General features: G+C 54.7%; 2 protein-coding genes across 11 annotated transcripts in view; one reads left to right on the top strand and one right to left on the bottom strand.

The window, feature by feature from the left end:
* Window positions 1-33: 33 nt before the first annotated feature.
* CNTNAP1 (contactin associated protein 1) lies at window positions 34-16,004 on the top strand. 5 transcript variants are annotated; one of them, XM_054510804.2, is made up of 25 exons: window positions 34-297; window positions 1,182-1,283; window positions 1,369-1,562; window positions 2,006-2,153; window positions 2,247-2,450; window positions 3,018-3,202; window positions 3,694-3,837; window positions 4,514-4,775; window positions 5,599-5,748; window positions 6,005-6,176; window positions 6,625-6,731; window positions 6,869-6,988; window positions 7,356-7,559; window positions 7,771-7,927; window positions 8,011-8,138; window positions 8,439-8,624; window positions 9,110-9,331; window positions 9,586-9,825; window positions 10,945-11,298; window positions 11,464-11,591; window positions 11,999-12,092; window positions 12,288-12,533; window positions 12,635-12,682; window positions 13,172-13,332; window positions 14,691-14,823. In XM_054510804.2, exons 1-25 carry the CDS (start codon window positions 234-236, stop codon window positions 14,748-14,750), a joined length of 4,080 nt encoding a protein of 1,359 aa, XP_054366779.1. In that variant the 5' UTR covers window positions 34-233; the 3' UTR covers window positions 14,751-14,823. The 5 variants fall into 5 exon arrangements, with proteins under 5 accessions (XP_054366779.1, XP_045744827.2, XP_064439355.1 ...); XM_064583285.1 differs by lacking the exon at window positions 13,172-13,332 and adding an exon at window positions 15,860-16,004 and having other exon boundaries at window positions 51-297; XM_045888871.3 differs by lacking the exon at window positions 14,691-14,823 and having other exon boundaries at window positions 13,172-14,525.
* Window positions 9,860-26,397, bottom strand: part of EZH1 (enhancer of zeste 1 polycomb repressive complex 2 subunit) — a 36,824-nt gene continuing 20,286 nt past the window's right edge. For 3 of the 6 annotated variants that reach the window (XM_045888874.3, XM_064583288.1, XM_045888873.3), the window contains exons 11-21: window positions 24,459-24,639; window positions 24,014-24,210; window positions 22,445-22,536; window positions 21,266-21,306; window positions 20,651-20,776; window positions 19,516-19,694; window positions 18,917-19,012; window positions 18,416-18,497; window positions 17,895-17,975; window positions 17,406-17,490; window positions 14,802-17,162 (exon numbers count right to left, since the gene is read on the bottom strand). In XM_045888874.3, coding sequence (XP_045744830.1) covers window positions 17,102-17,162; window positions 17,406-17,490; window positions 17,895-17,975; window positions 18,416-18,497; window positions 18,917-19,012; window positions 19,516-19,694; window positions 20,651-20,776; window positions 21,266-21,306; window positions 22,445-22,536; window positions 24,014-24,210; window positions 24,459-24,639 — 1,221 coding nt within the window. In that variant the 3' untranslated portion in view covers window positions 14,802-17,101. Of the gene's footprint in view, window positions 10,827-14,801; window positions 17,562-17,894; window positions 17,976-18,415; window positions 18,498-18,916; window positions 19,013-19,515; window positions 19,695-20,650; window positions 20,777-21,265; window positions 21,307-22,444; window positions 22,537-24,013; window positions 24,211-24,458; window positions 24,640-26,397 lie in introns of those variants that run through there. The other 3 variants (XM_054510805.2, XR_010408703.1, XM_064583289.1) reach the window with 3 other exon arrangements.

Raw genomic sequence — 26,397 nt, forward strand, 5'->3', positions numbered from 1 at the left:
AGAGAGGGTGGGAAGGAGAGAGAGAGCCGCGGAGAACCTGGAACGACAGAAGAGAGAGAGAGAAGGGAGAAGGGTTGGGGGAGAGACGAGGATAGAGGAAGGGGTGAGTTAGGAGCACAGACAGCGATCCGCTGCGAACCCCAGGAGGAGAACTGGGAGCCCGAGCTGGACCTGGAGCCCTAGCCGGAGCCGGGCACTGGGAGGCGGCCGCCGAGACCCGTCAGCCCTGCACCATGTGTCTCCGGCTCCTCTGCATCCTGCTCGCCGCGGTCTCAGGAGCCCGGGGCTGGGGCTACTGTGAGTGCCGGGCTCAGGTGCAAGCAGGGTGGGGCCAGGGAGTCCAAAGCCTGCAGGGCGGGTCCAGCCGCATTGCGGCTAGGTGGTCGCGGGTCCCTTCCCTGGCTGGCGCGCGCTTGCTCGTTCCCATCCTTTCCTGCCTCTCCCCCGCGCTCCGCAATGCAGCTCCGAGGCTGGCGCGCGCTTCCGGGCTGGTGCTGGTCTCCGAGGAGCCGAGGATCCAGTCGGCCCCGGGCAGGGATTTGGGACAGGGATCCAAGCGGGAGCTGGTGCCTGGGCTTGAGGGTTGGGGATAAGGGTGGTACTGGTGATCCCAGCTGGGGTTAAGGTCTTGCCAGGGCCTGGGGCTGGGCTTGGAGCTGGCCTGGGGACTAGGGTTTGGGGCTGGGGCTGGATTTTGAGGCTGGAATCCAAGCAGGAGTTGGTGACCCTGACCGATGCTAAGGTTGGACATGAAGCTGGTGATGCTGGTATGACTGGCTGGGTTTGGGACCAAGGCCTGGATTTGGGGTTGGTGAGGGTTGGGGATGCTGATGAGTGGGATTGATGATAAGGCTTCGGCTGGATTGGTGCCTTGGGCTGACTCCGGTTCTGAAAGATGCTGAGGTTTGGGGTTGTGTTTAGGGGAGTACTAAGCCTGGGCTGGTACCGGAGCAGTCACAGAGTTAGGGAAGGTCTGGCCTAGGGGTCCCCCCAGAAGGAGAAGGCAGCCTCCCCTGAGTGTGCAGCTGTTGCTGCAGCCCAGGTTGAGCAGATGGCTTCAGTTAGTGCTGGGGTGGCTGCTGGAGAACAGAGAAGGAAGAGCTCCAGTTGCTCAGTGTGCGTGGTCTTTGGAAGGACCTGGGAGGGGCCGCGCGAACAAAATGTCTGTTTCCCCAACCTAGACGGCTGTGACGAGGAGCTGGTCGGGCCTCTGTACGCACGCTCCCTGGGCGCCTCCTCCTACTACGGGCTCTTCACCACGCCGCGCTTTGCCCGGCTGCACGGTGAGCGAGGCACCGCCCCAAGGCGTGGTGGGGTCTCCGGAGGGCTAGGGAGAGCCAGTGGTAAAAGCCCTTGCCTCTTCTATAGGCATAAGCGGATGGTCTCCCCGAATTGGGGACCCGAATCCTTGGCTCCAGATCGACTTAATGAAGAAGCACCGGATCCGAGCTGTGGCCACCCAGGGCTCGTTTAACTCGTGGGACTGGGTCACACGCTACATGCTGCTCTACGGGGACCGAGTGGACAGCTGGACGCCATTCTACCAGCAAGGGCACAATGCGGTATTCCAGGCCCCCTGTGCACACACTCGGAGAACCTCCTCAGTTCTGCATCCTAGGCTGGGCACTAGCTTGGGGGAGATGGAGGAGGTGATGGTGGGGACACACGTGAGGAGCAGTGACTTCCAATCTGGGGATTCAGTCCAGAGGGACGGTCAGCTCACCATGTGTGCAAGACTTTCTCAGATGACAGGGATTCACATACTTTAGGGTCAAATCTAGGAGAGCTTCTTGAAGGAGGGGACATCTGAGTTGAGCTTTGAGGAAATAATAGGATGGCGGGAGAGGGCACCTGTTTTTCTAAAGCCACGAGGGCCCAGGAGATCAAGGAGAGTTTCCTTTCTGGAAGTTGATATTGGCTGGGTGTGACAACTGCCCGCTGGGAGGCTGTAGAGAAACGAAGCAGAGGTGGGGACCTGGTCTCTCCGCTCCCCTTCCCCCCTCAGACCTTCTTCGGCAACGTGAACGAGTCGGCGATAGTGCGTCACGACCTGCACTACCACTTCACGGCGCGCTACATCCGCATCGTGCCGCTGGCTTGGAACCCGCGCGGCAAGATCGGCCTGAGGCTCGGCCTCTACGGCTGCCCGTACAGTACGAGTGCGGAGGTCGTGGCTGGGGGTGGCGGAGGGGAGGCTCCGGAGACAGTCTCCCCGGTCCTCGGCCCACCCACTGTCCTTCGCGCAGAGTCCGACGTGCTCTATTTCGACGGCGATGATGCCATCTCGTACCGCTTCCCGCGAGGAGTCAGCCGGAGCCTGTGGGACGTGTTCGCCTTCAGCTTCAAGACCGAAGAGAAGGACGGGCTCCTGCTGCACGCGGAGGGCGTCCAAGGCGACTACGTGACACTGGAGCTGCAGGGGGCGCACTTGCTGCTGCACATGAGCCTGGGTGAGCTCCGCCGCAAGTCGGGCGACCCCGGCGGCTCTGCGGCCACGCCCCTCGCTGCTCCGCCCCCGCCAGGCCGCGCCCACTCCCGAGCTCGCCCTTCCTTACTGTTCCGACCAAACCCACAATTTGGTGCTCGCAAAACACTGGACTCCGAGTCAGGCGATCTGGATGCCAGTCTCAGCTCCACCTACCAGTGGTGTGACCTTGGACAAGGCACTTCTCCAGTCTGTTTCCTCATTGTAGAAACCTTATATATACTTTGTGTACATATACATATAAACCCAAGAGTTGTTATTTTGTATCTCATCAGCTTTTCATAACATCCATATGATGAAGTAGAAGCAGCTAGTGGAAAACGGGGGCTCAGAGGGGTTAAATGACTTACCCTAAGTCACATACTCGCCGGTGGACCCCGGTCCATCCCAAGCTGAGGACGTCCAAGCTCTATATGCCCTGGGCCCTGTGCCAACCCTTCTCTGTGCTCCTGGCTGCTGCCTCCCCCTGGGGGCTAGGCCTCTCTGGGGCTCTCCAGGTTGTAGGTCTGACCCTGCTCCTCCGTCCCCCCAGGCAGCAGCCCCATCCAGCCCAGGCCCGGTCACACCACTGTGAGCGCTGGTGGCGTCCTCAACGACCAGCACTGGCATTATGTGCGTGTGGACCGATTTGGCCGGGAGGCAAACCTCACCCTGGACGGCTATGTGCAGCGCTTTGTGCTCAATGGTGACTTTGAGAGGCTGAACCTGGACAACGAGGTGAGCAGAGTGGTTTATTTAGTCGAGTTGGGGTGCTGGGCGGGTCCGTGGGAGACAGTGCTTTCCAGTTCCTGAATATTCTAGCAGCTCTTGGCAAACTTGCGGCTCACGGGCCTGGGTTGTTGTGGCTGTTATTGCTGTTAGCAGGCTGATTTCCTGGGCACCGCCCCCAGAACAACTGACATGGGATCTGGAAATCTGGGTTTTGGGGATCCGACAAGATGAGAAAATTGCCCCATTGGATTGCCCAACTCTGTGGCCCTGATCTGCAGATAAAGAATCCCAGACAGGTTAATTGACCTACCCAAGGGCATGCAGCCAATTTGTGGTGGAGTCAGGGCTAGCACCCAAGCCTGGGGAGGCCCAGCGAGCTTCCAGCTTTAACATCGATACTGGGGAAATGTGCCTGGGAAAGCGTGGGGCGGAGGGGAGAGAAAGTGCGCGTGCGCGTTCTGGCACCCAGGGAACCTAATCCCCCACCCCGCCCGCAGATGTACGTTGGGGGTTTGGTGGGCGCTGCGCAGAAGAACCTGGCCTATCGGCATAATTTCCGAGGTTGCATAGAAAACATAATCTTCAACCGAGTGAACATCGCAGACCTGGCCGTGCGGCGCCATTCAAGGATCACCTTCGAGGCCAGTGGGCTGGGGGATCAGGGAGGGAGGGACATCAGAGCTGCTTGGAAAGCAAAGAGAATCGGATAAAAGCCGAGGATTCTTCTCTCCCCAGCCAAATGCTCAAGTGGTGGGGTGGTGGGGGAGGCACCACGGATTCACAGGAGGTGCAAAGGTCACCCCTCCCTAACCCCCAGTTAAGAAGGTGTGGTCTGGTCTAATTAATGCTTGAGGAAAATGAGGTGCAGAGACCCCGGGGTGGCTGGGCCCGGGATCACGGAGTTGTACAGTGGTTGAGTCCGGTCTTGAACCCAGGTCTGTTTTGGTGTGGTCCCCGCCCCCCACGCCACCCCAACCCTGCAGCGAGTATTCTAGTGCCCGCCAGGAAGCCAGCAGGAAGTTGCCTCTCCAGGCTGGGAGGAAGCGAAGGAGGCGGTCGCCCTGGAGACGGTGTAAAGCCGGGATAGCCAGCAGAGAGTCCCCCAGGGCCGACTTGGTTGGAGACCCCCTCCACAGCTGGTTATGTTTGTGGGGGCTGGGAATGGTCAGAGTGGGAGGTCCCACCCCCTCCCCCGCACACACCCCGAGGGAGTGCCGTGAGGAGGGTCTTAGATCGGTCCGGAAATTGAATTCCCAGCAGAGGCAGACAGCACATTCATTCTCTTGGATGCTGATGGCCCCTTACTTCCGTCCTCAGGGTAAGGTGGCCTTCCGTTGCCTGGACCCGGTTCCTCACCCGGTCAACTTCGGAGGGCCTCACAACTTCGTGCAAGTGCCTGGCTTCCCGCGCCGAGGCCGCTTCGCCGTCTCCTTTCGCTTCCGCACCTGGGATCTCACGGGGCTGCTACTGTTCTCCCGCCTGGGGGACGGGCTGGGCCACGTGGAGCTGATGCTCAGTGAAGGGCAGATCAACGTGTCCATCGCGCAGACTGGCCGAAAGAAGCTTCAGTTTGCTGCTGGTGAGGGGTGGAGAGTGGGGGGAGGCGGGAGGCGCCAGAAGGCCAGAGAAGGGCAGAGGAGGAGCGGGTGCGGCCCGCAAGGAGGCCCCTCGCTTATTGGAGAGGGGTGGGGGGGGGGGGAAGGGAGCAGGGCAGGAGGACCCTGAGCCCTGGGGATGGGACGGAGTGGGCGGGGGTGAGGAGTCAGATCTGAGCCGCTCAGGCTGCTGGGAGAGGCAGGTAGGCTGAGGAGTCCTGGTCTCATCTAGTTCCAGGGGGCTCCAGAAGAGTTTGTTACTCGTTTGCGACTTTGCCAACTCTGCCTCAGCTGCTAGGGTTAGTGAAGACAGTCAAAGATGTCACCACTCAGTGTGATAAGTGTGATGGAGAGGGGGGTGCCTGGGTGGCTCAGTCGGTTAAGCATCTGACTCTTGATTTCTGCTGAGGTCCTGATCTCACGGTGATGAGATCGTGCCCCTAGTTGAGCTCCACACTCAGCAGGGAGTCTGCTTGAGATTCTCTCTCTCCCTCTCCCTCTGCACCCCCCCATGGGCACTCTCCACTCTCCTCTCTCTCAAATAAATAAATCTTTAATATATGTTACAGATTATATTTAATATGTTATATATTATTTATATATATTATATATTTGACATATTATATATTTAATATGTTGTATGTTTTATATTTAATATGTTGTATATATATGTGTGTGTGTGTGTGTATATATCTAATGTAATGGAGGGCACATAGGCACAGAGTGAGGTTGCTGCTTCCCTGCTCAAGACACCCTTATCTCAGAATGTGTCTTCCCACACCCACACCATCCTTTTTTCCTCTCCAGGGTACCGCCTGAATGATGGCTTTTGGCACGAGGTGAATTTTGCAGCCCAGGAGAACCATGCAGTCATCAGCATCGATGACGTGGAGGGGGCAGAGGTCAGGGTCTCATACCCTTTGCTGATCCGCACTGGCACCTCATACTTCTTTGGGGGTAAGTGGGAGCCAACCTGGCCAGACCCCTGTTTCTGGGTGGGAAGGCATCACCAAAGTCCCCTCAGATGGGGCTACCTGGAGATTTGTAGGGATAAATCCCTCTCTCCCCTCTGGAGCCTTGGGGACTGGAAGGTCACTGCCATGGTCTCTTGGCCCCCTTCCTTCCTTCATGTCTGGCTTTCCTTTGGCATCTCCCTGGGGGAAGGTCTCTGGGGTCTCCCCTGGGGAGAGCCTCACAGGGGTGGTTGCTCCAGGTTGTCCCAAACCAGCCAGTCGATCGGGCTGCCACTCCAACCAGACGGCGTTCCATGGCTGCATGGAGCTGCTCAAGGTGGATGGTCAACTGGTCAACCTGACTCTGGTGGAGGGCCGGCGGCTTGGATACTATGCTGAGGTCCTCTTTGACACATGTGGCATCACTGATAGGTATCCAGAAGCCCCTCTCCCTGCAAGAGGTGACCCCGCCAAAGCCCTCTTCGGCGGTCTCCCAACGGGAGGGGCCTTTCTCAATAATCTCCCTTCTCCTGGTCCCAGTTCCTCAGTCTCCCACTTGGAGATGACTCCTCCTTGACCTCCTGTCTCATCCTCTTGTCCTTCTTTACCTGGTTCTTCCGTTAAAGTGACACATGCTCGGACTGGAAACGAAGCATCTGTTCTTAGTCCTAGAGGGTTTTCTTCGGGGGGGGGCGGGGCGGATAAACAGTAGTCCTTGAGTCCTGAGGCCTGCCTAATGTGCCAGCACTTAGGCTTATATCTGGCTAGTTAGTCGGGGTGCTGGTGCTCTCAGGAGCCGGAAGGGAAGTTTGTAGGGCTCAGACCCCACGCTCACGCTCACAGTAAGGCGCCTTCCCTTGGTGCTGACCCTCTTCCCTAGGTGTAGCCCTAACATGTGTGAGCATGATGGACGCTGCTACCAGTCCTGGGATGACTTCATCTGCTATTGTGAACTGACAGGCTACAAGGGAGAGACCTGTCACCAACGTAAGCCGGCTGGGGGATGGGGGCCACTCCGGGGCAGGGGAGGCCAGGAGGCTGCTGGGGATCACGAGGCTGCTAGAGCTGGTAGGACTGGCCCTCCTAGCCCTCTGACCCCATAACCCCACCCCATGACCTACCAGCTCTGTATAAGGAATCTTGTGAGGCTTATCGACTCAGTGGGAAAACTTCTGGAAACTTCACCATTGATCCTGATGGCAGTGGCCCCCTGAAGCCATTTGTGGTGTACTGTGATATCCGAGGTCAGTGGCTCTGATGGGTGGTGAAGGGGCAGCTGACAGCGCTGTGAGGGGGTGTGGGGGAAACGGGATTGAAGTGGGGAGACAGGGTCCAGCAAGACTGATCTGTGGTGGGGGGTAAAGGATGACAGAAGGGAAAGGGGACACTCAGGAATTTGTAATCTAGCTTTGCAGATAAATTCCAGCTTCCCGATCCAGTCCAGCTGTCCCATCTCCAGCCTCCAGGGTCGGGGGCCCAGAGCTGGGCTGGAACAGAGCTGCTGGCCACATTTATTGGCTCTGAGGAGCAGCAGCGGTGGTGGAGGTGGGCAGGGAGATGGGTAGAGAATGCCCATCTCGAGCCAAAGCTCTGTCCCTTCCACTCCCCCAGAAAACCGAGCGTGGACAGTTGTGCGGCATGACAGGCTGTGGACAACTCGGGTGACAGGTTCTAGCATGGAGCGGCCATTCCTGGGGGCCATCCAGTACTGGAATGCCTCTTGGGAGGAAGTCAGTGCCCTGGCCAATGCTTCTCAGCACTGTGAACAGTGGATCGAGTTCTCCTGCTACAATTCCCGGCTACTCAACACTGCTGGTGAGGGCCTGGGCCACTGAGGGCCTGGGCCACGGCGGGCAAGGTGCAGCGCTGGAGGAGAGACCCATGGGGGCTTGGGAGGAGGGAACCAGAGGGCTCAGCTGGAGCTCTTGAACATTCGAGCAAGGATCTGGGCGGGTTGGAAAGGGGAGAAGAGCCCCGGGGCTAGTGGAGGGCTGAGGCCTGGAAACGGCCTCCACGTCTTCCCCAGGAGGCTACCCCTACAGCTTTTGGATTGGCCGAAATGAGGAGCAGCACTTCTACTGGGGAGGCTCGCAGCCTGGGATCCAGCGCTGTGCCTGTGGTCTGGACCGGAGCTGCGTGGACCCCGCTCTGCACTGTAACTGTGATGCCGACCAGCCCCAGTGGTGAGGGGCGAAGGGACAGGGCATTCAGGATTCCAGGGGCAGCAGAACAGCAGGGCCTGAACCACTGCATCCTGCCCCCACAGGAGAACCGACAAGGGACTGCTGACCTTTGTGGACCATTTGCCCGTCACCCAGGTGGTGGTGGGGGATACGAACCGCTCCAATTCTGAGGCCCAGTTCTTCCTGAGGCCTCTGCGCTGCTATGGCGATCGTGAGTGGCAGACCCCTTGTGTGTGCCCTCCCAGGGTTGGCTCTCCAGTTTCCAAAATTTAGGCCACCTGACCCACTGCGGGTCTCTAGGACATCCTGCCAGACACCCAGCTCCTGCTGGGATGGGACCCCTTCTGTGTTGTGCCCTGCACCTCATTCTCTTTCATTAGACCCCTTCTCCTCCCCTTGGCTCCCCGCCCCCAGCCGTCCCCGCTGCCCTATCTTCCCCCACCCCACCGGGGGCTCCCTTCCTTCACCCTCCGACCTCCCTGACAAGGCCTGCCTCCTTCTGCTTTTGCAGGGAATTCCTGGAACACCATCTCCTTCCACACTGGGGCTGCCCTACGCTTTCCCCCCATCCGTGCCAACCACAGCCTTGATGTCTCCTTCTACTTCAGGACCTCGGCTCCCTCGGGAGTCTTCCTAGAGAATATGGGGGGCCCTTACTGCCAGTGGCGCCGGCCTTACGTGCGGGTGGAACTCAACAGTGAGCGGGCAGACGCCGGGAGGGGCGTGGGCTGGACGGAGCTCTCTGGGCCGAGGTGGGGTAGGCAGAGGCTGGGGGAAGGGACAAGGGCAGATGGCAGCACGGAAAGGGCTTTGGGTAACAGTAGGTTCTAGACCCGGGTCTGTCTTGGTAGCTGGCTGGCTCTGTGAGCTTGGGCACTCACTTCAGCTCTCCGGGCTTCAGGCCCCGCACATGTGGATAAGGCAGCTGGGCTCCTGAGGTGTTTCCTACCGGACTGGCTATGCTTCTAACCTCAGAAGTGGGGCTGGGAAGCTGGCTCCAAGGATCTGCAAATTTGGGAGAGACCAGGAGCATAAGGTTTTAAGGAGTTGGTGGGTTTTGTCCCAGACTGAGGACAAACTGGAGGGACCTTCAAGGAGCTCTGAGGAGCGAAGAAGAGAGCTTGTATGGGGTGAGGAATCTGTGAGGTCTGAGTCCTTTCTCCCCACCCCTGCGTTGTCCAGCATCCCGGGATGTGGTCTTCGCCTTCGATGTGGGGAATGGGGATGAGAACCTAACAGTACACTCGGATGACTTTGAATTCAACGACGACGAGTGGCACCTGGTCCGGGCGGAAATCAACGTGAAGCAGGCCCGGCTCCGTGTGGACCACCGGCCCTGGGTGCTGCGGCCCATGCCCCTGCAGACCTACCTCTGGCTGGAGTACGACCAGCCCCTTTATGTCGGTGAGCAGCAACCCTGCGCCGGGTCTGAGGCCTCCTGCGCCTTCCCGCCCTCTCACCGCAGCTCCCCTGGCTTCCAGGAGCCCCGTGCCTGAGGTCCCCATGCCCTCTGCTGCAGAGTGGGCCAAGAGCTCACCTCTCCTCTCTAGGCCATGGATTTTATGCCATGATTTCGTTCCCCTTAGCTCCCTCCCCAACCCCAATACTTACCCGTCTCTGGCTCTACACCCATTTCTTGACCGGCCCGCCCTTCCCAGGATCTGCAGAGCTTAAGAGGCGCCCCTTCGTGGGTTGCTTGAGGGCGATGCGTCTGAACGGAGTGACTCTGAACCTGGAGGGCCGTGCCAACGCCTCAGAGGGTACCTCACCCAACTGCACGGGCCGTTGCGCCCACCCCCGGTTCCCCTGTTTCCACGGAGGCCGCTGTGTGGAGCGGTACAGCTACTACACGTGTGACTGTGACCTCACGGCTTTCGATGGGCCGTACTGCAACCACGGTCAGTGCGGCTGCTTATGGGAGACCCGGAGCCCTAGGGCGCAGCGGGGTGCAGGGAGGGCAAGGGAAGGACGGAGGGTGCAGGGTCAGCACCAGGGAAAACTAGAGCTGTCCCTGGGTTCCTGAGTGCTGAGGCGGGGCCATCCGGCAGCTGAAGATGCCGGGCGACTCCAAGTCATAAAGTGGGGCAAGGAAGGGACGGTACAGTTGGCTGGTACTAAAGGAACTCAAAAGCAACCGGCAGATAACTTCCCCATCTTCCCACTGTCACCAAGATAGCACAGATTAGCCCCCTTGCAAGCATACCCACCGCAGGCGGCGCGATGCCCTCCTATGCCATTTCCTAGTTGATAATCGCTGAGCTCCTAAAACACGTCTTACAGCCCGGTTCTCGGTTAAGGCAAGCCTTGACATTCAGCACCGCAAGATTCCGCACATGCACCCAGACTGCATCCTTCCTAAGGCTGGCCTAGGAGGATGTGCACGCAGGTAGGTTCACGGTGTGCGAAGTCTGCCGGAGCAGGGAGATGCAGGGACTCGGGGACCAGCAGAGGACCTTTCGTCTTGGTTTGGAAGTGTGAGTGGTGGCGAGTGTACCAGAGGGGGTCACCATACCTCGATTCTTTTTTTTTTTTTTTTAAGATTTTATTTATTTGTCAGAGAGCGAGCACAAGCAGGGGGAGTGGTGGGCAGAGGGAGAGGGAGAAGCTGACTCCCCGCTGAGCAGGGAGACCGATGTGGGGCTCGATCCCAGGACCCCGGGATCATGACCAGAGCCGAAGGCAGATGCTTAAACGACTGAGCCCCCCAGGCGTCCCCATGATACCTCGGTTCTAATCTTGGCTCTCCGCGTACTGCATATCCTTATGGCAGTCAGTAGCCAGTTCTGTGCCTCAGTCTCCCCATCTGTCAAAGGCACGGGTTGTACTGGATGATCTTTTCCATTTCTCATGGTTTTAAGATTCCATTCTGGGACAGATTCCATTTCTGGGACAAGGGGACCTACCGGTGAATGGAGGCATGCTGTGACCGCGGCAAGGTCCCAGGGCGGCGGCGAGGATGACATAACAGTATCCGAATCCGGGAGTGGGGGCCCTGACCTCACTCCATCTGCCTTCAGATATCGGCGGTTTCTTTGAGCCCGGCACCTGGATGCGCTACAACCTGCAGTCGGCGCTGCGCTCGGCCGCCCGGGAGTTCTCGCACATGCTGAGCCGGCCGGTGCCGGGCTACGAGCCGGGCTACGTCCCTGGCTATGACACCCCGGGCTACGTGCCTGGCTACCACGGGCCCGGGTACCGTCTGCCCGAATACCCCCGGCCCGGCCGGCCAGTGCCCGGGTACCGCGGGCCTGTCTACAACGTCACGGGAGAGGAGGTGTCCTTCAGCTTCAGCACAGACTCCGCCCCCGCCGTCCTGCTCTATGTCAGCTCCTTCGTGCGGGACTACATGGCCGTGCTCATCAAGGAAGACGGTAAAGGTCCCACAGCCCCCCTCCCGCCCCAGCTCCAGCTTCCGGCAGCGCGCCCTCCACTCTGACAACTACTGGTTCGCTCGTTCAAGGCCCCCCGAGCGCTCTCCGAAGACAGGGGGCTGTGGGAGCCCAGAGGAGACGCCCCTTCTCCCCCCCATCCCACAGGGACCCTGCAGCTGCGGTATCAGCTGGGCACCAGCCCCTACGTGTACCAACTGACCACGAGGCCCGTCACTGACGGCCAGCCGCACAGCGTCAACATCACCCGCGTCTACCGCAACCTCTTCATCCAGGTGCGCGCGGAGGGAGGCAGACCAGCCCAGACGGCGCCCAGGTTGCGCCCCCGGGGGAAAGGCCAGCTCTGTAGCACGAGTAGGGCACATCCCAGTTCACAGAGGAGTCTCCTGTGTTTTGCCTCCCGGGACCCTCACACGTGCCCTGGGAGCTCGCTCGGGGAGGCAGGCGTTCTTACGTCTGTTTTAAAAGTCAGCGAATGGGCGCCACAAAGTTTTCCACAAAGTCAAACCCCTGGTGGCTGCAACGACAAGGCCCAGATGAGGCTGTTGGGTTTTCCACGCCGAATCCTTCATCTGGGTGGCTGTCCACCCAGGACTGAGCGAGGGCTCCCCAGCAGCGGGGGCGGCACGGGGGTTCAGCGGGGTCTTGGCTTCGTCAGCCTCTGGTTCTCCCTCCCCCTCAGGTGGACTACTTCCCGCTGACAGAACAGAAGTTCTCGCTGTTGGTGGACAGCCAGCTGGACTCACCCAAGGCCTTGTATCTAGGGCGTGTTATGGGTGAGCTGTGGGTGCGAGTGTTTGGGGTGAGGGGTTGTGGGCGAAGCCCCTGGAGCCCAGAGGAGCGAGGGACCTGGGACCGGCTGCGAAGGCGGTGATCGGGAGGAGCAGGAAACCTGTGGACGGCGAGCGGTGAGCGGGGCGAGCCTAGGGGTGGCCCCAGCCCCCGTCCCTCTGGGCCTGCCTCTCCCTCAGAGACCGGGGTCATCGACCCAGAGATCCAGCGCTACAACACACCGGGGTTCTCGGGCTGCCTGTCTGGTGTTCGATTCAACAACGTGGCTCCCCTCAAGACCCACTTCCGAGCCCCTCGCCCCATGACCGCTGAGCTAGCCGAGGCCCTTCGAGTTCAGGGCGAACTGTCTGAATCTAACTGCGGGGCCATGCCACGTCTTGTCGCAGAGGTGCCACCTGAGCTGGATCCCTGGTATCTGCCCCCAGGTAGGTCCAGGGCACACACAGAAGAGGGATGGTCGACAGGGAAGGGAAACGATTCTTAACACGGAGGAGGCTTCTCCTAACTGGGGCTTTCTCCTCTTCAGACTTCCCGTACTACCACGATGAGGGATGGGTGGCCATACTTTTAGGCTGTGAGTAGCATGATCACTACCCTGACCTAATTCTACCCTCCGTGGGCATCCCCTCCGTGCCCCGTATCCCCAGGGCTGAGGGGGGCGAAGGCACTAGGTGTGTGGGGGTGCACACACACATGAGCTAGGCTGTGCGGACGGTAGGAGAGAATTGAGCTGGAGATTCTTTAAGGTTTGAGGATGCTATGGACTTTTAACTGAAATGAAATATTAAAATGGCGCTATAGCTAAAGGATGAGGAAAGGGGGTGCAGTAACCTCCAGAGAGGCGAGAAACTGGGGTAACTCCAGGGATGTGGAAAGAGAATACTAGAAATCAAAGACACCAGGGGTTAAGCCAGGAATTCAGACCTGCCGGACACTTGGGCCTGGCTTGCCACGCTCCAACTGCGGACAGTCATACATGCATCCTTTTGGCCAAAAGCATACATGTGTGTCTGTGGAGATACCCCCAAGAACGGCTCTGAATTGTTCCTTCTTTCCCTTTCAGTTTTGGTGGCCTTCTTGCTGCTGGGGCTGGTGGGGATGTTGGTGCTCTTCTATCTGCAAAATCATCGCTACAAGGGCTCCTACCACACCAACGAGCCCAAGGCCACCCATGATTACCATCCTGGCAGCAAACCTCCCCTACCTACTTCAGGCGCTACCCAGGTCCCGGCCCCTACACCAGCCCCAGCCCCAGCCCCAGCCCCAGCCCCAGCCCCAGCCCCAGCTCCAGGCCCAGCCCCTGGCCCCCGGGACCAAAATCTTCCCCAGATCCTGGAGGAGTCCAGGTCTGAATGAATCAGGAGAAGGGCTTTAGGGACCAAGTCCATCTCCTCTGAATCTCCCAATTCCCACCTCTCCCCACCATGTCAGGGACATTTGGCTCCTCTTAGCTGGTTCTGCTCATCCAGAGGATGCCCCTCCTGCCAAGTCTGGTAGGCAGAGCTACAGATGGGACCAAAGGGAGTGGCCAACCTCACTGCCTAAAGCAATGCTCTCCCCGTCCCCGTTTCCCCAGGCTCCTGGTTGTTTGCCTGCCCCAAAGGAGAAGCTCCATGGGGTAGAGACAGGCCCTCTCTGCCATCCCTGTCCCAGCTGCTGCCAGGGATTAACAACAGAGTGCAAGGGAGATTAACTGCTTCCCTTCAAATATTCAATCTCAGCAGGGACAGATGTGTGGGATTGCAGGGATGCACAGGGCATGGGGGGAGGAGGCTGCTAAATCATATCCCCTAGCCTCCCCCCTGCCCTGCAGAATGTCTTCCATCTGCTTCCACTCAGTTGGGGGTTAGGGAGGGCTTTGTTGCTGTTCCCCACCCTCTCTTTTTTGTTTCGTACAGAGACCAAGAGGCCTCGCTTTTAGCACCTTAGTACCTCCGCTGCTTCACATGCTTTAGCCAAAGCCATAAAAAAAAACTTGCAATGTAGAGAGAATAATGCAGACACACCGACTAGCCAGCCCTCTATTCTTCCTCCCTCTTCCAAGATATGCAATAGCCTTGGTGCCTGTCCAAAGGCTTGGCCCCCTCTCCAGTGCATGAGGAGTCCTCTTTCCTCCGCTCAGAGATGCTGCTTCGTTTGCCCGGGAGGTCCTATTCTTTATATATATTTTTTGTTGCAAAAGCTCTCTCTAGAGAAACTCTATATATTACTCTAATTTTCTAATTATCAGTTTATATATAAAAGAAAAAATCAATCGACTGTCCTGTGCTGTGCCCACAGTCTGTGGTTTTTGCTTCTCCTGTGTTGGAAGTCTCGTGAGGTTTGCTGGCCACTCACCCAGTCCGACCCAGCCTCCACTCTGAAGCCGTGCGCTCAGAGCCTGAGCCGTCCTAATAAAGCAGAGTGGCAGAGCCCCAGTCTGTGCGTGGTAGCTGGCGTCGTGGCGAGGGGATAAGCGGGATGATTTTAAAGGACCCCATCTGAGGGCTCAGGAATTTCTACGGGGAGCCTTCAGAGTCCTTGCATCACTGACCAGGAGCCAGATTGGCTCTCGCCAAACGCTTCTCCTCCCCTAACCCCAGATCAGTGGACAAGTGGGGATCAGAATGCTAGCGCGTCAGTCCGAGCTGCCCCTGTACTGACGCCCCTGGATCCTTCCAGCCCCAAAGTACACAGTACACGACTTGCCAAGATGGATTCTACCACTTTATTCAGGTAAGAGGTCACGAGCCACAGGATTTTAAAGTGCGTGAAATTCACTGGCAATAAAGCCGCACATATACCAGCCCCCCCCCCCCACAGTGCCCACCACCTTGCTCTGTCATTCCACGGTCTGGGGGGAGAGGTTGAGACCCGTCACTGAAGGTGTGGGGTGGGGGGACAGCGAGGGGAACAGGATGGGAATGCTGGCGGAACAGGAGTATTAGTGGTCTGAAACTGGGAAGGAGGGGATTCTGCACACTGAGGGAAGAGGGGGATCAGTCTAGCCTCTCAACGGCTGGATATAACCTGTTGCCCATCTTTTCCTCACAGCCAGCCCCATTTCAGACAGACCCAACTCCTCCTTCATTTGTCTCTGGTAGTTCCCTGTAATTTACGAGTACTTCAGAGCCCACAGTCCAGTTAGGTGGTGTCTCCAGTACACAATGAATACAAACCACTGCAGATGGAGATTTCAGAATCATGGTGGGGCTGACCAGTCAGGTGGGAAGAGGCTTCCGTCAGGAGCCGGCTGGGCGTGTGCTCAGGGCTGAGTGCATGTGTGCCCACAAGTGTGGTGCGTGAGGATATGTGAGTGTGTGTGCACGTTCCACCAAAATCCCTAGGCGACAGTTTGGCCAGAGGGAACCCCACTCCTTGCTTCATGGGACAGCCAGTGGGGTTGGAGAAAGGGAGGGGTCAGTATAGACTAGGGAAGAAAGGCTTGGATTCCCTCGAGAAAAGAGAAGCCGGCTCCCTACTCCAATATTCCCTGGGCCAGCCTGTCTCTGCCCACATCCTTTTTACCCAGCACAATGCTCCTTATTCCCTGCCAGCTCAGCACACCGGCCATAGACCACAGGGGTAGCTCCTCGAGCCGGCCCCATCCTCATTTACGTCTTGTGTGGCAAGGAAGCTCCTCCTTACTCCACCAGGAGCTGAGACAGAACTGGAGGGGAATCTTCCAACCCCCGTCCTTCCCCTTCCCTTAGGAATGGGATTTGGGCAGGGACCCCAGAGACCTCAGCTCAAACTTCACCTCAATCTGCAGACCTTCTCAAAGAAATAAAGTGCTTTGCTCATCGGGACTCCCAGAGAGAATGGCACCGTGGACTGGCGCAGGAGGTTGGCCTGCTTCCTCTCTACGCTTCAAATACCCTCTGCCAGTGTGCGTGGCGAGCGTGATGCCGTCCTAAGCACGTGCAACTTGGGAGCCCCTCACCCACCTCCAAACACTCAACTACCCTTTCCAACAGCAGGTGCATCAGACAGGAAAGTAAATCACCTTCAGAACCTCACCCCTCTCTAGTCCAGGCCTTCGCCCATCTACCCAGAAGAGATAAGCAACAGAGGCCCTGTGGGCCCAGCCTCTAGAGGGAATGAAAGGCCTGAAGACAACTCCATAGCCTGGAACCAGCGTGCTCCTGCGCAGCCCGGCACGACCCCCTGCTCCTTCAGTAGCAGCACGAGGGTCGCCTGCCGGCGCCGAGCCACAGCTTCGGGAGGAGCCAGCAGCAGACTGGCGCCGGCTTTCGGGAATCTGAAAATGTATCCACCCATCTCCAGAGTAGAGAAGGTTTCTCAGAGCCTCTTGGGCCCCAGGCTCAGCAGTTGAACTGCGGTCACCAGGATGGCTCTCGCTCTCTATGGAAGAACAGCACTTAGCTCTCCTTCTCCCAGTGTTGAATATCCACACTCGGAACCCACACTCTTTGAATTTGAACCCTGCCAGGAGGGAAGAGGTAGTAAGGTGACCCGTCTCCCCTCTGAAGTCAGTCTGTGCCACCCGCCAGGCTCGCCCTTGACGCAGGCCACTCATAAGCTCTGGGTACCAAACTTCACTGAGCCAGTCCTCTCCAGGCCCTATGACCACAGAGAGAGATGCCGGCGACCCAATTACACAAGGACCCTTGACTTGGAAAGTTAGAATTACAGGCCAGTGCAGGTGAGGAACTGCCTAGGTTGACTGCCGAGGCCCACAGCCTGCGTAGCGGACCAGAAACCACGGAATCACCCACCCCTAGCCCGCGCTCTCTCCCTCTGAGGCCTGAGACTCGGTCTCCCACTTCTGCAACTCTCTCTCCTGGGGGCCCAAGCCCTAGCTGCCTCTGTGTCCCCTCTCACTGAGACCGCTTGTTCCCACTGGCCACAGCCGAGGCCTCGCTGCAGAGGGAGTGGGGGGGGGATTCTCGGTGTGGGAGACACGTAGTGCAGGAAACTCGAGCAGCGGTGGTGTGTGCATGAAGCAAAGACAGTGCTGCCACCATAAGCGCTGGCGTGGGGCCCGGGAGGGCTAAAGGACATCGGTCTCCCTCTCGATCCCCACGTACTTGAGGGCATCGGCTTGGCTGTACCTGTCCCGGAGCAGGAGGAACCAGGTTACTGTCAAGGCTTTTGTGAGTGAACAGATGGAATCCCCTCCATTTTGCTCCCTCTCCCCGTCCCTCAGAGCAGTTTACAACTGACGCAAGGTACCCGAGAGTAGAACAAAGAGAAAGACTTGACCACCACCATAAGACTGTCTCCTTCCTCCATTCCACCCACCTTAAGTCCCCAAATCAATTCTCCCTCCCAAGGACCATTTCCGGCCACCTCACCTGTAATCAAAGAAGAGCTCTTCACCAGCTTGAATTGCCCTTTTAGCAAAGATCCCAATGCGATGATCCCCATTCACCATGACCACTGCAAACAGGACAAAGCCAAGGCTAGGTTCCTAGTCAGCTCCAAGCCAACAACCGGTGGTGCTGGGCTGACTTTCTCCCAATTCCCAGTGAAAACATAAATAAAGTGGAATTAAAAAGCAGTCAGTGATGACAGTTGCCTCTGTCCTTTTAGATCTGCTATTCTGGCTGGTGATATAGGAAGAGAATTCTCTTTAAAAGATTCTTGTTTGTGGGAAAATGGTTATAATGTATTCAGTGAAGAAAGCCAACTACAAAACAGACTCAAAATGATACCAGATGTTAATCATGACTGTCTCTGGACAAAAAATAACTCAGCAATGAAAAAAGTTACATAACGGATAGAAATCATAGTAAATAAAGCATCCATCACCCACCCTCCCTCCTAGGTCACTGGGAACTCACCTTTGGCATAACAGTTGGGGTTCACTGAATGGTTTGCAAATCGAATTTTGTTTCCTTTCCGGGTAGCATCTACTACAAAATCTATATAAAGAAAGATCATGAGCTCACCAGGCAAATCCACAGCTTCTTGAACCTGATTTCAAAATCAATTAAATGGTAACAGAAATAATCCAATGGGAATTTTGAAGACCAGCAGCACGCATCATAAGAATATGGCCTCATGTGGGTGCGCTCCCTTTGGGTCCCCCCATTTTGCTGGAATTACCGATCGCCTCTTCCCATCTACTGGGTAGGGAGATTTCTGAGGTGTAAGTGCTCAGTGTTCCGATTATAAACACAACCCAGAAATGGGGGTTCTCCCAAAGCAAGTGAACTGTGGCTCGTCGTGTCTTCAAGTTTAACCTGCTGACATCCAGATGGTGGAGAAATCGTAGCTGATCTGAACGTGGGCTATTGTAAGGGCAATCTGATAGAAAGACCTGTCTGAGACCACCTTGGGGCCAGAGAAAGAGACTCCATACCATTGTTGAGGTTGAAGAGGAAGCTGGACATGTATTTATCGTAGACCTTCCCCCGTCGATCAGCCTCATCCTGAGAGATAAGCTGCAGGGACAGAAAAGGAACAAACAGGGGATTGGGCTATCTGCTCAGGGCATGGTACCCTGCCTACAGAAAAGGGAGGGGACAGTGTCACATGTAGGTGCTTACTGAGTTATCACGATGAGAATCACAGGAGACAGAGCTCAAGTTAGTTCATTCCAATACCCACCCAGTGTGACCAGTATGACGACTGAAGAGAGTTCCCTGCCTGCCCCCCTTGTGTGGCCTGAGTTGGGAAAGAATTTCAGAAGAGTGGTTTATCTCAGGACTGCAAACTCTTCTGTGGGATCCCCCAAGAGACCACACGGGAACTCAGCTGAGTTATTTAGAGAGTAATTCATAGAGGTCTGGCCCACAGAAAATCAGAGTTTCTCATCAGTATCTCCCCAGATAGGAATGTGGTCCAAACTGATAGCACTCACCTCACCACAGTATTCAGAAATGAATTCATTCTTTTGCACAGACTCCTTAATGAAGGTGCCCCATCCGGCCACATCTGAGGGGGCCAGCAGCAGGTGCTGGGGAGGAGGGAGTCAAACGTCAGACTATAGGGCATGGGTGAGTGGGCGGGGTGTGTGCTGGGTGTGTACGTGTGCTGGGGGTGGGCAGGATGGAAAGAACAAGCAACTGTTAAGAGGATCTGAAAACAGAAAAAGGTCTAAGCCATTCTGTTCTGGGGAGAGGAAAAACAAAGAAGGGAGGTGGCGAAAGGAAACGTGACACCTCCTCCTCTAGGCCCGGGGGCCTCCTGGACCCAAGTCGCAGGGACTCGCTGGTGCAGGTCAGGTAGAAACAGACAACACCCGTGACGTGTCCGTCCTCTCTGCTCCTCTCAAGCTGGCCAGTTCAGGGGTCACGTTTCTAACTCCTCCCCAGGACAGAAAACCACTAATTCAGTACACGCATGTCCCTTGGGATTTGCGGTAGAAGCCCTCCGAGGAGCCAGTGGAAAGAGGCCGCTGGGGCCAATGTGTCTTTCCCCCTCCGTTATCTGGCCCGCAGGCCCGAGAAAAGTCCTCACCTTCTTGAGGCCTCGCTGGATGCTGCAGTTTTTGCAGGAAACCACCTTGCAGTCCCAGTGCTCTGAGGCCCCACAGGTGAGGCACAGGTCAGGGTCACACTCTCGCACTGCCAGGTAGCAGGGACACTGCTTGGTGTTGCACTGGGTCTTACAGCGACAGCCAGGAAAGCGATTCTGACCTGGGGGGAGAGGGGCGGTTAGGGACAGGGGCAGGCTAATAATGCTGGGGCTCAGGTCTGACTCCAGGGTCAGCAAGGAATGTTGTGTGTTTGGGGAGAGTTGGCAAAACAGATGAGAAGCTCCCTGGCCAATAAACATATAGTCCAGTTTCCTTCCAGAGAAAATGGAGTGCCTCCCAACATTCATGCCTGGGAGTCAAAAAAGCAGGTTTGACTATTGAGAGGTGTTTCCTAGAGATTCCTCAACAATGCTCTCCCTCCCCCTTGTTCGTGGAATTTGGAAGGGAGGTGGTGGGTGGCCCAGAGAAAATGAAATCAGTGCTTTTCACTGCTAAAGCATCACCATCAAAACAAGAATCATTTTGAGAACAGAATGCATCCGTTCTAAGCTGCCCTCCTCCACCCACTGCCCTCCCCAGCACAGTGCCTCTCTGCTGTGGCTGAGACTGGTATCTGCCAGGGGTTAGAAGGTATTTCCAGCACAACTGCCTGGGCACCAAGTTCTGCAGGCTCTGGGGGCTGTTCTCAAACCGTTCAGCCCCAAGCGGGGAAGGGCACGGTGTGATAAGAAGTGAAGGAGAAGCACGTTTAGCCTCTGTCCTACTTCTGCTGATCCAGACGGCCTGATATGAAAACTCCAAGTATTAAACTGAATACATGAATCATAACCTGTGTCTGTTGTAACACAACATCCTAGAAAGGGAGGCTGTGACTGAGCCTGAAGGAAAAAGAGTCCCATGTTTCTGATTTCTGTGTAATTGTTGCTTTTAGAATGAAACACCTACGGGTTTTTAAAAAATGACTTTTCCAGATCTTAAGTATCTTGTTTCCTCTGCAGAATGCTTAAAACACAGCAGAGAGAACCTCAGAAGGCCCAGAGGCAGCAAGGGGCGCAGGCGGGCTGCACCAGGGCCGACTGTCTGGGAGCACTACGGAGGAAAGCGGAGAACGCTTACAGTCCGGGTTGCACTGGCAGAACTTCTCACAGAAATTCTGTGTCATGATGCAGGGGCAGGTGCTGTCACAGGGGCGGTCTGGATGGTCGCAGGGCTGGTAGTTGTACACTTGTGTGGAAGAGTTATCTAGGAAAGAAATGAGTAGACTTGAACATTGCTGTGCCCACGCCCTGTGGTCGTCCTCCCTCCCAACTGTCCAATGGCCCCGACTGGGGGAGGCTGTCCCAGCCATCACTGAAGGCACACATTTAGCACCTGAAGCGAGAAGCACTCAGAGATGATGGTTGTTCGGCAGCTACCATGGGGTGATTTGCTTTGTGGGGAGAGTGTGGAAATGGCCCGGGACAGGAGAGCCATTCCAAACATTAAACGAAGTCTGGAACCTGGCAAATGGCTCACTAGGCAAGTCAGAGACCACAAGGCTCACCACTCTGCCTCCGAAGAGGTGCTCTCAGTTGCAGCGAGAAACTGAGCTGTTCTCAGCTGCTGCAGACAAATCTGCAGCCTGCGGAAGCGGTGCAGGGTCAACAAGTGCCGCTGTAGCTGGGGCAGGCGGGGGACTGCAGAGGTGTGACCTCGGGCTGAACTGCCCAAGAGCGCCCTGCTGCAACTTACCTTTCTTCAGCTGAATTTTCCTGCAGTGTGCAGCCCACAACCTGAAAAAGAGAGACGGATGGGCCTGGGTCATGACTCTAGGGAACTCTGCAGATTTGGATAAATAACAATGCGACCTGCTCTGAGAGACTGTGGTTTGATGACTGGGGACTATCCTCCCCAAATCCCTTCACAGGAGGCCTCTACCCTGGTAGGTGGATGCTAGAGTCCAACTGGAGTCCAGCTGCTCTATGCTTCGAGATTTAAATATAAACAACAAAGATGCCTAAAAACAAACACAAACCTAACCCTCTGTGTCTATTATAATGCTATTGTTTCTCCTTCTCCCTCTCCTCCCCACCTCCCTCCTTCTCTTTGGGGAAGGTGGGGGGATGTGGAGGAACTGCAGGATGGGGATGTAGGAAGAGTTTTCAGGAATCTGCTGAGTGAAGGAACTGAGGGGGAGAAGAAGCTACACGGACTTCCTTCTCCATCTACAATTGGTGCCAGTTCCTTCCTTCACTAGGTGATAGTCATTAGGGAGCCAAGGCAGGCAGAATGTTGAATTTAAAAAAAAATCTTCCAGGGGCGACTGGGTGGCTCAGTCATTAAGTGGCTGCCTTCGGCTCAGGTCATGATCCCAGGGTCCTGGGATCGAGTCCCACATCGGGCTCCCTGCTCGGCGGGAAGCCTGCTTCTCCCTCTCCCACTCCCCCTGCTTGTGTTCCTGCTCTCGCTGTCTCTTTCTCTGTCAAATAAATAAACAAAATCTTAAAAAAAAATTAAAAATTAAAATTAAAAATTAAAAAAACCTTCCAACCCTAAGCAAAGGCTAGCTAAAAGACAGTGTTATTATGCAACTTAGAAAAATAATGCAAGTGCCAAAAGAAAAAACTCTGGTCAGAGTTGAGAAGTGGGAACAGTGGTCACTAACCCAACGAGGAGAAATGGCCTCAGGGTGGAGCCATGAGGCCAGCTCTCATCCCACTGGCCAGGAGCTTAAAGGGAAAGCAGACACTTATCTCCTGGTCCACAACATCCAGGGACGGGAGAAGGGCTGGTCCGAGGAACAGACCCACAGGGAGCATGGAGAAGGCTGGCCCTTTAGTTGTGCAATGCTATACTCAAGAGGGAGGCAGTTGGGGAGTCCAGGGGGAGGTCAGAGCACGGGGAACAGAAAGTCCTTTGTCCAACCCTTGCCTGTGCTTTCTTTTCTTCTTCTGCGACGGGTTCATGAGCTCATCTGTTGGCAGCTTCAGGATAAGTGATTCTTTGACTGCAAACTGAAAGACCTGGAAGAGAAATCCAACAGGACCTGTCACTCCTTGAGCCAGGTGGTCAGATAAGTGAGCCAACCAGGTGCTGGGCATGGGAGCGTTCTGGAGAGCTCGAAGGCAGCTGACTGAGCACTTAGGGAGAGACAGAGTGGCACTGGGATATCGCATCACTGGCCTGGAGTTAATTCTTCACTACCTAGCCTGACTCAAGAAAAGAGAAATACTGAGCACAGTTACAACTTTCCTAGTCAGTAGCTTTTGATACCTCTGCCTACCAAGCCCTGAGTAGGATGATTCTTATCAACATTATCTGTCTCTTCTTAAGAAGGGCGACTTTGGGTACCTTGCGGAACCGAGTGGAAGAGAGGATACAAGCAGCACCACTTGGCTAACCACTAGCTCCCCCTGCTGGTATGAAGAGGGCAGAGTCTTGTCTATTTCAGTAAGCCAGCATTTCTGGAAGGCTGGTTTCTTTCCAACGTGCTTCTTTCCTATAGCATTCGGTTTTTTTGCTTCTTTTCCTTTTTGGCTGTGGGCCCTCTTGAGATTCTGTGAAAAGCACAGATCTTCTCAGGAAAATACATACAAAATTGTGTTGCACATGATTCTGTAGATTTTTAGGTTAAGAACCTGTGCCTCAAGGAAACAAGTATGAGCTCCAAAATGAAAGAAAAGGGCAATTCTCTTTACGCTTCTATTGCTTGTTCTAAGTAGAGGCATCATGCAGAAGAGGCCACAGAGACTCCTCCAAAAGTCAGGGAGCTAAGCAGCATGGCACAGTTCTGGTGTTCCTTTCCTATTGGACAGACCAGCCCTAACACCCGGGGACTCCCTGTCCCTGCTCTTCGGTCTGTCTTCTCATTGCAGTCAGGCAGAGACAGAGGGGCACTGGGACACCAGGTCCCACTGCCTCCAGAGCATCAGCGGCTGCTACCAGACTGTGATTCTAGTGATGGCATGAATGAGAACGGTGCGGTCCAGGCCCAGCTATCGGGGGTGGCAATTAGAAAAGCTAGCAATAGAACATCTGGAGGAAAAAGCAACTGAGGAGACTGACAGAGGGGCTGGGAGTGGCAGCTGCAGAAGCAGGAGCAGAAACATGCCAGATAAGAAGGTCCCCTGAAAGAGTTGGGAGCCCCTTCTAGGAAAGGGGTACACATTTAGAAAGACAGATAGGAACCAGAAACAAAGAACAAAGACCAAAAAAAGATAAAAGAGTATAGAAACATCCAGAAGAGTTAGATAGTGGCTAGAGGCAGAAATAAGAATTCAGCGAAGAGGAGAGCAGGTCCCCACGCACTGCGAGGCCTGGCATCTGCAGAAGGTCCCAGGTTTGGGGAACCCACCTCGTGGCCCAGAAGCACCCACTCACGAGAGACTGAGCCTAAGACAGCTTCCCTTGAGGTGGGCAGCCACACAAGATGGCAAAAGGGCTGACAGAGCAGTGGACGAAAGGAGGGCCGCGCGTGTCCCTGCTCTTCTCTGCTAGTACCTGCTTGCACGTCTTGGTGCCCAGAAGTCTGGCTATTGAACAGAAGTTGTTGAAGTAGGTGCCATGAAAGACTCGAAAAAGGGATTCCTCAGCCCCAGTCCATTCCACAGGCTCCGAGGGTGCCTCCACTACACAGAGCTGAGGTGGGGCCGGACTAGCCTTCTGCTTCGTGGGGGTCTGACAGCGAGAGTTGGCCTCTAAGAGAGGAGGAGATAAGAAACAGGACAAGAGAGAATGCAGTTGTCATCAGCAGCTTGCCGCAGACTCTGAAGGACTTCATGCTACCCTGAGGAACCAAAACATCTCCTGTCTCTACTGCCTATGGCGAAGCTGTAGAAAGAACTAACCGTTTTTAAAAGGTAGTTAACTTCAAGTGTTAGGCAGTGATCCCGCGTTTAGCAGAGGCCTTGAGTAGAAAGAAAAGATCGCTTTCTGTTCAGTGTACCTGAGGAACTGGAGGCCCAGTCATTGCCTGTATCCCTGTCACTGTCCCCTTCTTTAGTCTCAGCCACAGCAGAGGCTGAAGTGTTGGAGCAGGAAGCACTGACCATGTGGTGCCTTCGCCGGCGGCGACCGGAGCACTTGGAGCGAGGGTTGTGAAGCATGGCGTACTCCTTTGCTCCTTCCTGCAACGGATATGGTACAGCTGGGAAGCGGGAACAGGCCCAGAGTCACCATCCTGATCCCCTCCTCACAAACCACCTTCTTTAACACCTGCGCTTACATGCAATGACCCTGTCTTTTTCTTGCTCTGTACCATGTCAGTGTGACCATATAAAAGCTGCTTAACAAACATTCTAGGGGCGCCTGGGTGGCTCAGTTGGGTGAGCATCCGACTCTTGATCTCAGCTCAGGTCTTGATCTCATGGTTGTGAGTTCAAGCCCCGCATTGGGCTCCCCACTGGGTGTGAAGCCTGCTTAAAAAAAAAAATTCTCAAACTTATAAATTTATCTAAAAAAAGATATAATCTATGCATCTTCAACTTTCCAGTGAGTTGTATCTAAAACTCATTTGCATGTCAGCTATATAGAATTTGAGAACACATTCTCCTGTAGATGAGGCAACGAGGTTCAGAAAGGGGAAGGGACCTGCTTCTCTTATACTCTATTATTATGTATTAGTATATATACTAATAGAAAACACCATATAGTATACAACATACAGTACAGTATTAATACAATAAATGTTACGTATCAAGTATATATACTAATATATTATACCATATATATATGGGGTATATATGGTTCATATATATATATATGAACCATATATTAGTATATAGCTCACTGTTCCAGAATAGGAACAAGAATCAGGGCTCCCTGTCCCCAGGCCACATTGTTCTTTTTATTCTACTGCATTGCTTCTGTTTCAATAATAAAATATGTAGTCCTTAAATTTGTACAATATCACTAGTTACTTCTAGAACTTTCCTCCAAATCAGTATGTTAAACTTGGAAGGATATAGTTCATTACTTCATAGCTATGCTTTATTAAAAAAAAAAAAGACCAAATAACTATCATTCAGCTTGATCATCTATCTTCTCATCAGACTTGGTTCCCAAATACTTCTAGCTGTTTCTGAAAACCAAATCTACAAGTAAAGGATAAATGTTTACTATTACTAAGGATATTCTGATTAATATCCTGCAGGCCTTAAAGGAAATTCTAAAGGAAAAGTTTTAAAATTAACTGAATCCAACATCATGTGCCTGTGCTACCCTGTGCACACAAAGCATCGCTTACAACTATTCTAACTCAAAAGGTTTAACATAAACATAATTAGCCTCCAGAGCTAATTTTAGCTCATGGGAAATAGAGGGTAGAGAAACAAGTAACACCAGGAGAAAACCATAGACAAATCCAGAATATGGGACAGTATTCTACAAGATGATGAGCCTGGATTTTTCAAAACGAAAAGAAAAAAATGGTGTGATAATTTGAGATTAAAGGAGACTGAAAAGACGTAATAACCAAATATGACACATGACTGGATGACCTTGGTTTAGAGAAAACCCCAAACCCAGCTATCCTTGGTGCAGCTGAAAAAATTTAAATATGGAATGGACAGATGATATTATGAAATTCTTGTTAATTTTCTTAGATGTAATAATGTGATTATATAAGAGAATGCCTTTATTTTTAGGAAGTGCATGCGAGGGCGCCTGGGTGGCTCAGTTGGTTAAGTGACTGCCTTCGGCTCAGGTCATGATCCTGGAGTCCCGGGATCGAGTCCCGCATCGGGCTCCCTGCTCGGCAGGGAGTCTGCTTCTCCCTCTGACCCTCCCCGCTCTTGTGCTCTCTCTCTTTCATTCTCTCTCTCAAATAAATAAATAAAATCTTTAAAAAAAAAAAAAGGAAGTACATGCTAAAATACTTTGCAAAC

The sequence above is a fragment of the Mirounga angustirostris genome, unplaced genomic scaffold (genome assembly GCF_029215605.1).
Source record: "Mirounga angustirostris isolate CCGP_5_RB_7025 unplaced genomic scaffold, mMirAng1.0.hap1 SCAF_17, whole genome shotgun sequence".
NCBI lineage: Eukaryota > Metazoa > Chordata > Mammalia > Carnivora > Phocidae > Mirounga > Mirounga angustirostris.